General features: G+C 41.0%; 1 protein-coding gene across 1 annotated transcript in view; it reads right to left on the bottom strand.

Annotated features, from left to right (window-relative positions):
• dcbld2 (discoidin, CUB and LCCL domain containing 2) overlaps window positions 1–5,258 on the bottom strand; it is a 33,824-nt gene extending 28,566 nt beyond the window's left edge. Inside the window, exon 1 of the mRNA XM_083537005.1 lies at window positions 4,754–5,258. Coding sequence (XP_083393131.1) covers window positions 4,754–4,859 — 106 coding nt within the window. The 5' untranslated portion in view covers window positions 4,860–5,258. The remainder of the gene's footprint in view (window positions 1–4,753) is intronic.
• Between the last annotated feature and the right edge of the window lie 10,402 nt (window positions 5,259–15,660).

Raw genomic sequence — 15,660 nt, 5'->3', positions numbered from 1 at the left:
GGTTTAAACTGTTCTATCATGGTGTGGATGGAAAGAGAAATGGTATAGGGTTAAATCTGAATGGAGAGTGTAGTGGAAGTGAAGAGAGCTTCTGAAGCTGGAAGTTGAAGGGGTGATGATAAATATCATCAGTGTCTATGCTTCACAAGCGGGTTGTGAAATGGAGGAGAAGGAAAAATTCTGGAGTGAGATATGGATATAGATTTATGGCTATGGTGAGGGAAGACTTGCAGGTAGTTGGTTTGAAAGAAGCAGATGTAGAGGACAGGGGACTGGATCACAAGGTCAGAAAGGAATAACCAACATAGGGAATGATACCTTTAACAGGTGCTAGTTTTTTTGTCTATAGACATATAAAAAAACATGCATGCGTCATTCATAAATGTTCCTATACGGCCACTGTATAGGAAAAGGAGAAACGCGGAAAAGAAAAATGAAGGGCTCATGATCCAAAGCATACCATATAATTTGTCAGTGGCATGGAGGGGTCCCAATAAAGATCACGGGTCACTGGTTTTTACAGATAATGTGTCTGCTGACCATACAAAACCATCACTTTGTCATTGTTTAAGAATGTATAAGTATGTACGAGGGTACATTTCACCGTATCAATTTTGAGTTGTAATTTACACCAATTTACCAGCTTTAAAAAAATTTCTTGGACAGTGCAAAGTCTTTTTAAGCTTTGAAAAAATGCACCGCAATGCGTCAGGTTATCGGTCCTCAGGAAAAAATATTTTGTGACCAAACACAGCTCCAATAATATTCCTTTAGAGTTTTGTCAGTTGAGGCTTCGGCATTACGGTTTACTGGCAACATGACGCTTGGGAACCCCCCCTTCCCCCGAGTCTATGTTAAAGTAATACTCCAGCATGTTGCATTAACCAAATCCATATCTGCTGCATCTGTCGTGCTTATGTGATCACACTGGACAATAATCCTTATGTTTTGTGCTGTACTGACAAAAGAAATTAAAATACTTAATAAAATACTTAAAAAGTCTGAAAATACTCACGTCTCTGGGAAATGTTTATCAAAATATGGTACAAGATTAAAAAAAAAAAAAAAAATCTACAAATTATAAAAATGTAGAGTTTATTTATCATATGATTAAGTGTAATTCTATTTATTTTATCTCCTTTTTATCACCGACAAAATTTTCAATTAAAATCAAAGTTCTAGTCTGACAGCACACGTGCTCTAAAGCCTTTCCATAGACAGCCTTTAAAGTGTTGGTGAAATATCTGGGGGAAAAAAGGCATATTTTTCCTTTGAAGTCCAACAAAATGAGGGAAGCAGACAGGAGGCAGCTCAGAACCAGTGGAGTCACACATTACATGGATTAGAAGACCAGTTTATTGTGTCATGTGGCTCTGAGCTCTGTAGAGTCTCGTATCAAATGTTACTGCCTTTCTACAGCTAGACATACGGACACGTTAGACGCAACATGAGAACATGTGAAATGGATCTCTTATTTTCTGTTTGATCCCTGACAGGCATGCACACAAACACACAAACTGAGTGCAACAGTAAAAGCAACGCTGTAACTGAGTGCGCAGCCTGTCACACGTTTACACACCAAATGAATCTTCTCTCGCTGTTGCGTAACTCGTCCTGGACAACCGCCAGACCGCCAAAAGCAAAAACATCCTCAGCTCTCCTCCAGTTCTCTGCATATTAACACACACCTATAAAGATCACCCCCCCCCCGTATCTCATACACACCTACACACCCCCATACACAAACACACACACACGCACACACGCACACACACCTCACCCCCCCTGTCTCTCATACACACCTATACACCCCCAAACACACACCTATCCATCTCACCCCCCCTGTCTCTCATACACACCTATCCACCCCCCCACACACACACACACACACACACCACCTCCTCTCTCTCTCATACACACCTATACATCTCATCCTCCTCTCTCACACACACACACACACACACCCCTCATCCTCCTCTCTCATACACACCTGTACATCTCATCCTCCTTTCTCTCATACACACACACACACACCTCATCCTCCTCTCTCATACACACCTATACATCTCATCCTCCTCTCTCTCTCTCACACACACACACACACACACACATCTTATCCTCCTCTCTCATACACACGTATACATCTTACCACCTCCTCTCTCTCTCTCATACACACCTATACATCTTATCCTCCTCTCTCATATACACACACACACACACACCTCATCCTCCTCTCTCATACACACGTATACATCTCACCACCTCCTCTCTCTCTCTCTCTCTCTCTCTCTCTCTCTCATACACACCTATACATCCTCCTCCTCTCTCATTTATACACACACACACACACACACACACACACCTCATCCTCCTCTCTCATACACACCTATACATCTCACCACCTCCTCTCTCTCTCATACACACCTATACATCTCATCCTCCTCTCTCTCTCATACACACACACACACCTCATCCTTCTCTCTCATACACACCTATACATCTCACCACCTCCTCTCTCTCATACATACACACCTATACATCTCTCATACGCGCGCGCGCACACACACCTATACATCTCTCTCTCACACACACACACACACACACACACACACACACACACACCTATACATCTCTCATACACACACACACATACATCTCTCATACACACACACACTTATACATCTCTCATACACACACACACTTATACATCTCTCGTACACACACCTCTACATCTCTCGTACACACACACACACACACCTCTACATCTCTCGTACACACACACACCTCTACATCTCTCGTACACACACACACCTCTACATCTCTCGTACACACACACACCTCTACATCTCTCGTACACACACACACACACACACACACACACACACACCTCCTCTCTCTCATACACACACACCTCTACATCTCATCCTTCTCTCTCTCATACACACACATCTCATCCTACTCTCTCTCTCTCTCTCTCTCACACACACACACACACACACACACCTCATCCTCCTCTCTCATACACACCTATACATCTCACCACCTCCGTTCTCTCATACACACCTATACATCTCTCATACGCGCACACACACCTATACATCTCATACACACACACACACACACCCACAAACCTATACATCTCTTAAACACACCTATACATCTCTCATATACACACACCTATACATCTGTCATACACACACACCTATACATTTCTCATACACACACCTATACATCTCTCATACACACACCTATACATCTCTCATACACACACACACACACCACTCTACATCTCTCGTACACACACACACACACACACACACACACACACACCTATACATCTCATCCTTCTCTCTCTCATACATACACACATCTCATCCTCCTCTCTCATACACACCTATACATCTCACCACCTCCTCTCTCTCATACATACACACCTATACATCTCATCCTCTCTCTCATACATACCCACCTATACATCTCTCATATGTGCACACACACACACACACACCTATACATCTCTCATACACACACACACACACTCACACCTATACATCTCTCATACATATACACACACACACACCTATACATCTCACCACCTTCTCTCTCATACACACACACCTCTACATCTCTCGTATACACACACACACACACACACCTCTACATCTCTCGTACACACATACACACACACCTATACATCTTACACACACTCACCTCCAATCACACGTCTGATCTAATTAGTAAACTCTTAATACTATATATATATATATATATATATATATATATATATATATATATATATATATATATATATATATATATATACACACAAACCCTAATGATGACATGCTCGATGACCAAAAATACACTCGGACCTCTACCTATTCTAAAAAGTGTTGTAGTTGACCTGATTCGGCTACAAGAACTACCAAATACTGATAAAGTAAATTACAGTTTGCTGACACACAAACTTTTATTGTAATACAAAACATGCACCAGAACACCAATGTAAACATATTTACAAAAAATGAATGATTTTAACACCTCCAAAAATGCAGAAAAGGGGGCTTATTATATTTATATTTACATTACATGTTAATACAGTCAGTGTGCAGCTGATTTAGCTTTGGATTTTACTTATTACCTTGAAAGCATTTTCTCTTTTATTGCCTCCTGTGATTCAACACCACATAAGGGGGTGACCTTGGCCCTGGTCAGCATGCTCACATCACACAAAAATGCGTGTGCTTTGTTAGGGAACTTGTTACCGGAATATATGCCTTGTAAAAAAAAAAAAACATGCGTGTGGTAATGAAGAAAATAATTAATAATACATTTGCAGGGTTTACAGTCGTCGCCCTTCCCCCCTTTACAGCTGAGCTCAAATGGTACGACCCCCCTATCGGCAGAGCACCTGAAACCCCTTTCTATGAAAACAACTGAGTTCTGGGGGCAAAAACTTCTGATCCACCGGTGCGGTGTGATGCATCTACATATTTGGGATGGGAGAAAAGACACCGAGAGCCTCTGAGAGAAAAAGAGAGACTCTGGAGAGACAGAGAGAGAGAGAGCGATCAGCCCATGTAAGGTATTCAGCAGGTCTCTGGGTTGGAAACCACGGTGTGCAGCCGAGCTCCCAGTCGGAACCATGGAGCCGTCCAAACACGGGGGGAGACCCTTATGCCTACAGTTACCAAAAACTTTTTGCCGAACTCAGAAAGAAAATAAAGCACGCCTGCTGAGTGGTGTTAATTACCTTTCTGAGCTCGGAAGCCCCTGGTCGAGAAGAGGAGGACGACGACGATGAGGGCGAAGCTCGCAGTTCCTCCGGCCCCCCTCCCCAGCATTAGCGGCGCCTCCATCCCTGATCACGCAGCGAACGCATAATGGCGCGGCTCATTCACTCGGCTCGGTTCGGTTGTGTGTGTGTGTCAGTGTCCGCCAGTAGTGGTCTCTTATAGTGCCTCGCTGGTAGGACACACCACAAGCTCTCACTTACACTCACAAAACACATAACACACATGGGATCCGCTCTGCCACTTCCTCCGCTTCCGCTCCTCCCGGCCTTACACGCGCCACAGCGCCCACTGCCGCCAGGAACCGGCTCACTCTCTGGGACACCAAATATTGTTCACAACGTGGCCAAAAGCCTGCATACACCTGCCCATCACACCTATATGTACAACCTGCCCCTAATAAGACCCTCTTTTCACTGGATCTAATGACACTTTTCCACCAACATGATTCCCACACAGGTTCCTTGACTGTGTCTTGACTGGAAACATGAGGTCCATCATGACCTTTTTAGAGCGAACAAACACAAAACCTAAAGAGTACAGGAGTTTTTTTTAACAATAAATATCAGAAAAAGTGATGAAGGACTGGTTATGTAGTCATAAAACCAACACCTAGCAATGACACTACAGTTGTAACACCATTATGGCAAAATTAATTTCTCAAGTCTGTGGAAACTTCATTATAGGCTCCAGCTCTCCCACCTCGATACTGGCTGAGAAGCTGAACATGAAGCATTTCGGTGGAATAGAGGTATAAGACAACCAACCCAGATAGCATGTGGCACTCAGTCTGAACCCAATGGACAGTCTGTAAAGACATGGTTTGGCAAAGTTGCAGTGAAAAAAACCTCAATCCCACTGAACATCTTTGGGATGAATTGGACCGTGACTGCACCTTAGAGCTCCTCACCTACAACAATGCATGGCCTCACTAATGCTCGGGTGGATGAAAGAAGACAAATCACCACAGGCACACTCCATATTTTAGTGGAAATACTGAGCTATTTTATGAGTTGCTCAGTAGCTCCTGGTTCCATAATCTCAAATGACTGTATAAAACTCTAGAAAGGACATTAATCATAATCTTACATTCCAGTGCTCATGTTAGTTCTCACTCTCCAGTGTTCTGTATTGTTTAAAGACTATAATCACACTCTTGATATCACCCAAATTAGGATGGGTTCCCTTTTGATTCTGGTTCCTCTCAAGGTTTCTTCCTCATAACATCTAAGGGAGTTTTTCCTGGTCACAGTCACCATGGCTGCTCAGATAAACACACATCATTCACCTTAACTGTTAAATTCTGTAAAGCTGAGACCATGTGTGTTGTGAAAAGCGCTATAGAAATAAACTTGACTTGACTTGAAAAGCCTTTCTAGAAGAATGCAGGTTATAAGAGAAAGAGAAGACTAAACCTGAAACAAAGGATCACCAAGGAATGTTATGATCACCTCATTTTTGCCCATGCACCTAGTATGATCTTTGCAGAAAGCCTAGGCAAGTTTATAGAGTTACTAAAACATTTCTATACCAGTAAGTATACGTTTTTGTGAAAACCTATGGGACAAAACAAAATGTTTTTGCTAATTGTTGGCTTTTCACCACACTTCAGCCACATTAGACAGGTTTTCCCAGACTGCCACATAAGCAGAGTTTACACGCAGCTATAAAATGTGGTGAGCTCGGTTAGTGTATTCACTTCCTTTTCAGGAAAGCTTTGTGACACATCTCTGAGAGTCTCCTTCAAAAGCAGTTTCGAAAAAAGCGAACTTGCCTAAATATGTTACTTATTACTATTTAACTTAGTATATTTGGCAGACACCCTTATCCAAAGAGACTTACAAGTGAGCAGTTGAGGGACAAGTGCTTTGCACAAGGACCCAGTAATGGTAGATTGGTGGTTGTGGGATTCAAACCCATAACCTTCTTACAAAAGGGCCAATGCCTTAACCACCGAGCGAACACCCTATGCATATAGCATGCTATACATATTAATAGTTACATTTAGAAAGCAATATACAGTGAATAATTTTTTTTTTAAATAAATGCATGTTTAGGTGTCATAATATACCAGGTTTTGATAAGGAACTCATAAGACAATAGTTCTACAATTAAACAATACACTCACAGAATGCTTTTTTCCCTTCACACCATTATGTGTGAATTCTAGAGACTGTTGTGTGTGAAAATCCCAGGAGATCAACGGTTTTCGAAACACTCCAACCAAACCAGCCCATCTGGTACAAACAAACTTCTCCCCATTCTAATGTTTAATATGGAATTGAAGCTCTTGACCAGTATCTGCATGATGTTTCCCCTTGCCCTGCTGCCACATGATTGGCTGGTTAGATAGTTTCCTGAATGTGGCTGATTCACATTTATAAAAAAAAGTGAGGTAGCCAATTTAAAGAACATACAAAGTATACGGAATGAAAAGAGAAGTATTCACAGTTTTACACACCAAATAATTTAATACTGTATATACACTGTGTGCTGTGCATTTGTCACACTCTCTGAAACTTGTAGCGGCAGTTACTAAAAAAGTTAAACATTACAGTGTACACTGCACGTTGTTCCATATTTAATGCATATATACTGTACATATAAACATGGATATATAGATTGATGGATGAATACAGTGGGTTAAATAAGTTTTTGATACACTGCTGAGTTTTCAAGTTTTCCAACTTACAAAGAATGGAGAGATCTGTCATTTTCACATTGTATGATTTTTATATAATTAATTTCCATTTTATTGCATGAAATAAGTATTTGATACAGTAGAATAATATAACGTAATATTTGGTACAGAAACCTTTGTTTACAAATACAGAGGTCAGCCATTTCCTGTAGTTCTTGACCAGGTTTGCACACACTGCAGCAGGGATATTGGCCCACTCCTCCATACAGGTCTTCTCCAGATCTTTCAGGTTTTGGGGCTGTCACTGGGACCTGGAGTTTCAGCTCCCTCCATAGATTTTCAATTGGGTTCATGTCTGAGACTGGCCAGGCCACTCCAGGACCTTGAAGTGCTTCTTACGAAGCCACTACTTAGTTGCCCTGGCTGTGTGTTTGGGGTCATTGTCATGCTGGAAGACCCAGCCACGACCCGGCTTTAATGTGCTTACTGAGGGAAGGAGGTTGTTACCCAAAATCTCACGATACATAGCCCCATCCATCCTTCTCTCAATACGGTGCAGTCCTCCTGTCCCCTTTGCAGAAAAGCACCCCAAAGCATGATGTTTCCACCCAATGATTTATAGTTGGGATGGTGTTCTTGGGATTGTACTCATCCTTCTTCTTCCTCCAAACACAGCGAGTGGAGTTTATACCAAAAAAGTTATATTTTGGTCTCATCTGACCACATGACCTTCTCCCATGCCTCCTCTGGATCATCCAGATGGTCTTTGGCAAACTTCAGACGGGTCTGGACATGTGCTGGTTTGAGCAGGGGGACTTTGCCCACGATGCAGGATTTTAATCCATGACGGTGTAGTGTGTTACTAATGGTAACTATTGAGACAGTGGTCCCAGCTCTCTTCAGGTCATTGACTAGGTCCTCCCGTGTAGTTCTAGGCTGATCCCTCACCTTTCTCAGGATCATTGATACTCCACGAGGAAAGAAGTATGGAGCCCCAGTCTGAGGGAGATTGACAGTTATCGAGTTCCATTTTCGAATAATTGCACCAACAGTTGTTGCCTTCTCACCAAGCTGTTTGCCTATTGTTCTGTAGCCCATCCCAGCCTTGTGCAGGTCTACAATTGTGTCCCTAGTGTCATTAGACAGCTCTTTGGTCTTGCCCATAGTGAAACGGTTGGAGTCTGACTGATTGAGTGTGTGGACAGGTGTCACAAGTTGTAAAAAGGTAACGAGTTCAAACAAGTAAAATTAATACAGGTAATGAGTGGTGGATAGAAGGGCTTTTTAAAGACAAACTAACAGGTCTACGAAAGACAGAATTCTTGATGGTTGGTATGCGCCGTAAGAAGCATTTCAAGGTCCTGGAGTGGCCTAGCCAGTCTCCAGACCTGAACTCAATAGAAAATCTATGAAGTGAGCTGAAACTCTGTGTTGCCCAGCGACAGCGCCAAAACCTGAAAGACCTGGAGAAGACCTGTATGGAGGAGTGGGCTAATATCCCTGCTGCAGTGTGTGCAAACCTGGTCAAGAACTACAGGAAACATCTGACCTCTGTAACTGATGCAGAGAAGCTCGTCCATGCGTTTATGACCTCTAGAATAGACTACTGTAATGCATTACTAAGTGGATGTCCTGCATCATTAATAAACAAGCTTCAGTTAGTTCAGAATGCAGCAGCAAGAGTTCTTACTAGGTCAAGAAAATACGATCATATAACCCCAATCTTATCGTCCCTACATTGGCTTCCTATTAAGTTTCGAATAGACTACAAACTACTGCTACTCACTTATAAAGCACTAAATGGTTTGGCTCCCATGTATCTATCCAGTCTCTTAACACGCTACAATCCGTCACGCTCCCTGAGATCTCAAAACTCTGGGCTTCTAGTAGTTCCTAGAATAGCAAAGTCCACTAAAGGCGGTAGAGCATTTTCACATTTAGCTCCTAAACTCTGGAATAGTCTTCCTGACAGTGTTCGGGGCTCAGATACACTCTCCCAGTTTAAGTGCAGATTAAAAACATATCTTTTTAGCAAAGCCTACACATAACACACATCACACACATCACATCACAACCTTGTGCTCCAGAACATCTGATCACATGCACATTATCAACTTGTGCTGTTAATATCATGAACAGCAGCTACGCTAATTCCTCTCCACTGCTTCTCTTTCTCTCCCCATCCCGAGGCATCCTGAGGTTTGGCCAGCTCCAGTCACGTCCCACCTCGTGATTATGGACCTATGGATGATCATGGAGAAGTAGATGCCGAGTGTTTAAAGGCCCTGGCATGGAGAAGCTGATGCTGGATCTATGATGATCACAAATTGTTCTGTATTGTTGAAAGATTTATGACCAAACTTTTGATGTCACCCATATGAGGATGGGTTCCCCTTTGAGTCTGGTTCCTCTCAAGGTTTCTTCCTCATATCATCTAAGGGAGTTTTTCCTTGCCACTGTCGCCACGGCTGCTCATCAGGGACAAACGCACACCATTCACCTTCACTGTTGTTTTCTGTAAAGCTGCTTTGAGACAATGTCTGTTGTGAAAAGCGCTATACAAATAAACTTGACTTGACTTGACTTGACTTGTAATTGTAAACAAAGGTTTCTGTACCAAATATTAAGTTCTATTTTTCTATTGTATCAAATACTTATTTTATGCAATAAAATGGAAATTATTTAAAAATCATACAATGTGATTTTTTTTTTTTTTTATTATTATTATTTTTTTTAGATTCTGTCTCGCTGTTATTTGTAAGCAGTAAAAACACTCTGCAGTGTATCAAATACTTATTTGACCCACTGTACATGCATGATTCCTTTTTGTCTTTTCTAACCATCCCAGCTGAAGAGAAGCAGTCTCATAGCAGCATGCTGCAAACAACCATTCTTCACCACAGAAATGGTTCTTTTGGTGATCAGTTTTTTTCTTTTTTTTTAAGTTTCTGGTCTTTTAGATCTTGACTACTTTGAACTTAGCTGACCACAGCCCTTTTAGGTACCTGGTTTTAGACAAAATTTAGCTTGGCTTGGATGTTTTATGTTTTCTTTTCTCTCTCTCTCTCTCTCTCTCTCTCTCTCTCTCTCTCTCTCTCTCTCTCTCTCTCTCTCTCTCTCTCTCTCTCTCTCTCTCTCTCTCTCTCTCTCTCTCTCTACAGGGCTGTATAGATTTCTATCTATACAGCCCTTTACTGGTGCTCTTAATGGGTCTGTTGGTGGCCTCTCTGATAACCTTTCTTTCTGACCTTTTATCAAATTTGGAGAGACATCTTGTTCTTTGTAATGTCACCGTGGAGTCCCATTCTTTCTGTTTTTTTGATAATGGATTTTTACAGTGTTTCATGATACATCTGACGGTTTGGAAATTATTTTATACCTCTCTCCTAATCGATACCTTTCAACAGTGAGATCCCGTACCTGCTTTGTAAGACTCTGGCTTCAGTATTTGGAAGGAACCAAGATGTAAATATTATCCTACAGACAGCCAAACTTTATTTGGGGTCATTGAGAATCACCTAATTGATGGCAGGTGTACTACAGTTACATTTAAACCTGAATGTGATTGGTTCATCCTGAGCACAGATTTATTCGAAAAGTGTGTGCATGTTTATGAAACAGTATTTTTTAAAAATATATTTTTTAAATACACCTTTTCCCCTATTAAATCATTTCTATTGTTGTTCAGTACAAATTTGTTGATTGCTTTATCATTTTAAAGGTGGGGTATATATTTATTTATTTGTCTATCTGTTTGTTTATTTACATCACAAAAGCCTTCTATTTTAACAGGGGTTTGCAGACAGATAGATAGATAGATAGATAGATAGATAGATAGATAGATAGATAGATAGATAGATAGATAGATAGATAGATAGATAGATAGATAGATAGATAGATAGATAGATGACAAGTATGTATGTTGGTAGGCAGAGAGTGGGGGGGGGGGGGGGGGGGGTAGATAGGTTCTTTCAACACAATAGTCAATTTTTGTTTTTTTAAATCAACCATATCGAGTGCCTGAAATCTGACCAAAGGAAATAAATTTATGAGAGGAAATCCCAACTGTGAGATGAACAATGATTCCTTTTTTCTTCTTACTTGGGCTCCGAACTTGTTAATGTTTAGATGATATTGTCCAGAAAGAGCAGGCTGTAGCTCTTCAGGATCCTATTTTTGAATTGGGATTTAATATCACCTCTGCCTCATAAGTCAGACATAGAGCATACCAGTCTCTCTCACAGGGGCATCTGGACTCACCAGTTGCTTTATCTTTTTTCACACAAATGTACTTTACCAGAGAGTTCACTGGTGTACACTCGTCCTGAGTGTGCAGGCCTAGAGGACAAAATGTCAGCCTGATATTTACAGGGAGGGAAAAAACTGCTGCGCAGGCTTAGTGGACTATTCTTTATCAAACGCCCCTGCCGCAGCCAATTACTGTCTCTTCCCCTGAAAAACAAGCTCACTCGTTCCCTGTCCTTGGCATGCTTCTGTAGTGAATCAGAGTCCTTCAGCCACAAGTACTATCTTATCAGTTCTGCCGAAGTGTCCACACAAACTGTGTGTGTGTGTGTGTGTGTGTGTGTGTGTGTGTGTGTGTGTGTGTGTGTGTGTGTGTGTGTGTGTGTGTGTGTGTAAAAGACAGAGATAGAGAGAGAGAGAGATGGGGAAATAGTGAGAACGCACACTAACCCTTATACATCGTGACATTACAGTCTCTGACCCCCTCTTGTGGCTCCCTGACTGAATACAGTCATCCTCACAGGAGCACCACAGAGGCACTACAGCCATAAAACCACCAGTAAAGCTTCTCCACTACTAACTCCAGTGCTGTCAAGTGGCTGTCATATATTATATGCGCTTTTGGACATTTAGGAATCCAATACCCAACATCGATCCAAACTAATTACACCCCCTGTTAAATGTCACACCTGACACCTGATATAAAAGCTTTTAATCTACTTGAACATGCTCATCTGCTGCTTGATGAGGTTGAGGTTGGTGTGGAGGTGATGTGGTTCCCCTCACACTCCATTTCTATGCTGCTTCTGCTTCCAGCTTTATGACTCACTTGCTGTAGACGTTCCCATGTGGATACACTAAAAGAACAGCTTACACTTTTTCGCTTCAGCAGATAATCTCCTCTGAACACTGTAGAGTTCTCCCCAGGAACAACATAAAGGTGTTCTCAGGACTTCCTTCCCACACACAAAGTACCAGTTTCCATTACTCTTCTACACTGTAATGATATATAACCCCACTACTCTGTGTCACTCAGAAAACAATTGGTTCCTCTCCAAGTTTCTTTTTTACATTGTCTGAGGGGGGGTTCCTTTCCTTGGCTCTGGCATGCTCATTAGGGATTTATATCTACACCTGGATCTTTGTAAAGCTGCTGTTAACTGTTCAACAAATAAAAGTAAATCAATTTACTTCCCATACCTGCTTATTCGCTACAGTCAGGTAAAACAAAGCACTCCGCATATCTCACCATAAAGCCTCTTATGTGCTTTGGTGATCAGCAGGTTGCCAGAGCAGGCACAACCACTCTCATGGCTGTGTGTCAAGACAGAGAGTGAGACCCAGCAATACATAAATTCTAGTTAAGAGATGTTGGTGTATTGAAAGTACTGGTGTGCTACATTGGATAGACAAATTGTTTGAAAATAAATGAAAAAAGAGAGAACATAAAAATGTAACAGATGGTGGCTTCATATGTCAAGCTTTATTTATGAGTGGAAATAATGCAGTTTTGGGGTAAATTAATACTTTTTGCTGACTTGTGTGGGCAAAATATTTAAACACATGGGTAGGTTTTCACTGTCTATGCATACAATTATATTTACAGTTTGGGGAATTTGGGGTTGGTTCAAAGCATAACGGATATAAAAAATGCTTGTAAACTGATGCCTTGTTAATACCGTGGAAATGCAGGAAATTTACAAACAAATGTGTGAATTAAATGGTTACAAATTTCTGTTAAAATGTACTGGCCAAAGTGTGACCATTTACAATTATAGCATTTGGCAGACATTCTTATTCAGAGTGACTTACAATTCGCTTATGTATTTAACTGGGCTGCTGAGGGTTAAGGGCCTTACTCAAGGGCCCAGGAGTGGCAGCTCGGCAGTGCTGGTGTTTGAACTCATGCCCTTTTGATTAGGACTCTGACATCTTAACTACTGATGTAACACAAACACAAGGGTTAGCCTTTTGTAGTCTACATTACAGATACATACAGTATTTCTGTCTTGATTCTGTCTTGAACACAACATGTACTTATAGGCTTTTTGTTAAGGATAACACTGCATTTTATATAACAATGCTACAGGAATGCATAAGCGCTGGAGTGATCATGTTGATGGCTGATGGTTTGTGTAACGATGCTTTGATTTTCTGTAGTGAAAAATCTGCAGATAAATAAACCAAATTTGAAGAGAGACGTAGCAGAACATCGACACTTTTATGCACACACACACACACACACACACACACACACACACACACACACACACACACACACACACACACAAACACACATACATAGAGAAAACTCAACCAAATTATGTGTAGGTTTGCATAGTAAGTAGGTTTCTTAAGTTGATTATAAATAAATCACATGCAAACACAGATTCTTCATGCTGCTGATTCTGTATTTGAGGAGAAACATCATAGCAATTCATCGCTGAAGACGAGCTCATCAGTCAAGTGTCTCTCAACTTGCTCAAGGCTGTAGTAAGTACTAAGAAGAAAAAACCCAGGAGAGTCAAGTGCTATCACATGCACGCCTCTGAAAATACTGATTACACGCTGTGTGGATACGTGTGTGTGTGTGTGTGTGTTTGTGTGTGTGTGTGTTTGTGTATGTGTGTGTGTTTGTGTGTAGCCGAAGGTGCGTACTAGTCTTCAAATATATGTTTTTTCTTCGAATAAATATCACAGATAGTTTCTAGGTCAGAGTATATTAGAGGAAGGGTAATCTAGAGTTCATGTACCAGACACAATCACACCTAATTTCCTTACCTCTAATCTTCATACAGGAAATGGTCTGAAAGAAAAATGTTCAGTACCAGATTTAATGAAAGATGCCTCTCTATTTCTGTCTCTACCATCCTTCCTCCTTTTTCCTCCATTTTTCTTACTCACGCAGATACACACCTGGTGAGAAAATCAGTAAGACAAAGCATCCTTTCATGACGCATATGGAAAACGCACATATGCGCAGAACCGAATCGACACACAGCACACACACATAAATACATATACAAACCAAGGAACTTTGTACATGCATGAAAGACCGTTAGGGAGATATGTGGTTAAAAGACACACCTTGACAAACATTCTGCTCAAGATGATGTGTGTGTGTCAGTGTGTGTATGTGTGTGTATGTGCATGAAATGTCCCACTGTGGGAGTTTACTCTTCAGTCTGTCACACATCGTCTATCACAGGAAATAGAAACCCTTCTACCCATTTACTTTACTGTGTGTGTCATGAAATAGAAAAAACTTTGTATAGTGGGTCGTAAATTGGCAGTTCATAATAGTATTGAAATAGTATTGAAATACATATATAGTCAGTTTCAATAATATTTATATATAATATATAATTTGTGTGTATGTGTGTGTGTGTGTGTCGGTGTGTGTGTGTGTGTGTGTGTGTATAAATATATATATACCTGTATATATATATATATATATATATATATATATATATATATATATATATATATGTGTGTGTGTGTGTGTGTGTGTGTGTGTGTGTGTGTGTGTGTGTGTGTGTGTGTGTGTATATTCAGTTTCATAAAGCATGTCAACGACGTACATAGCCGGGAAAAAGTATTTTCCTGGCTTTTTCAGCTGTAAGTGGTTCTATACCAAAGCTGGAGGCACACGATTGTATTGTATGTTATTGAATTTGGCAGAATTACATTTCTTCTTCAATTAAACTAGGAGGCCCAAACCTGTTCCAATGTTTCTGCACACAAAGCTCCATGTATATATTGTTCCCATGGGTTGGCATGAAAGATCTTGAATGGCCTGATATAGTGCTTTGACCTCAACAATAATAAAAATCTCTGGGATGTATTTATACACTGCCTGCACCCCAGGCCTCCTCACCTCACTCTACATCAGTATCTTTACTAACACCCTTTTAACCGAGAAAAACACAAATCTCCACGAGCTTACTTACAACTACAACTAGTGGAACACCTTACCAGAAG

Source organism: Silurus aristotelis (assembly GCF_946808225.1).
Source record: "Silurus aristotelis genome assembly, chromosome: 3".
Lineage (NCBI taxonomy): Eukaryota > Metazoa > Chordata > Actinopteri > Siluriformes > Siluridae > Silurus > Silurus aristotelis.
The sequence above is the reverse complement of the archived record's forward strand: the minus strand, read 5'-3'. Positions and strand labels throughout refer to the sequence as shown.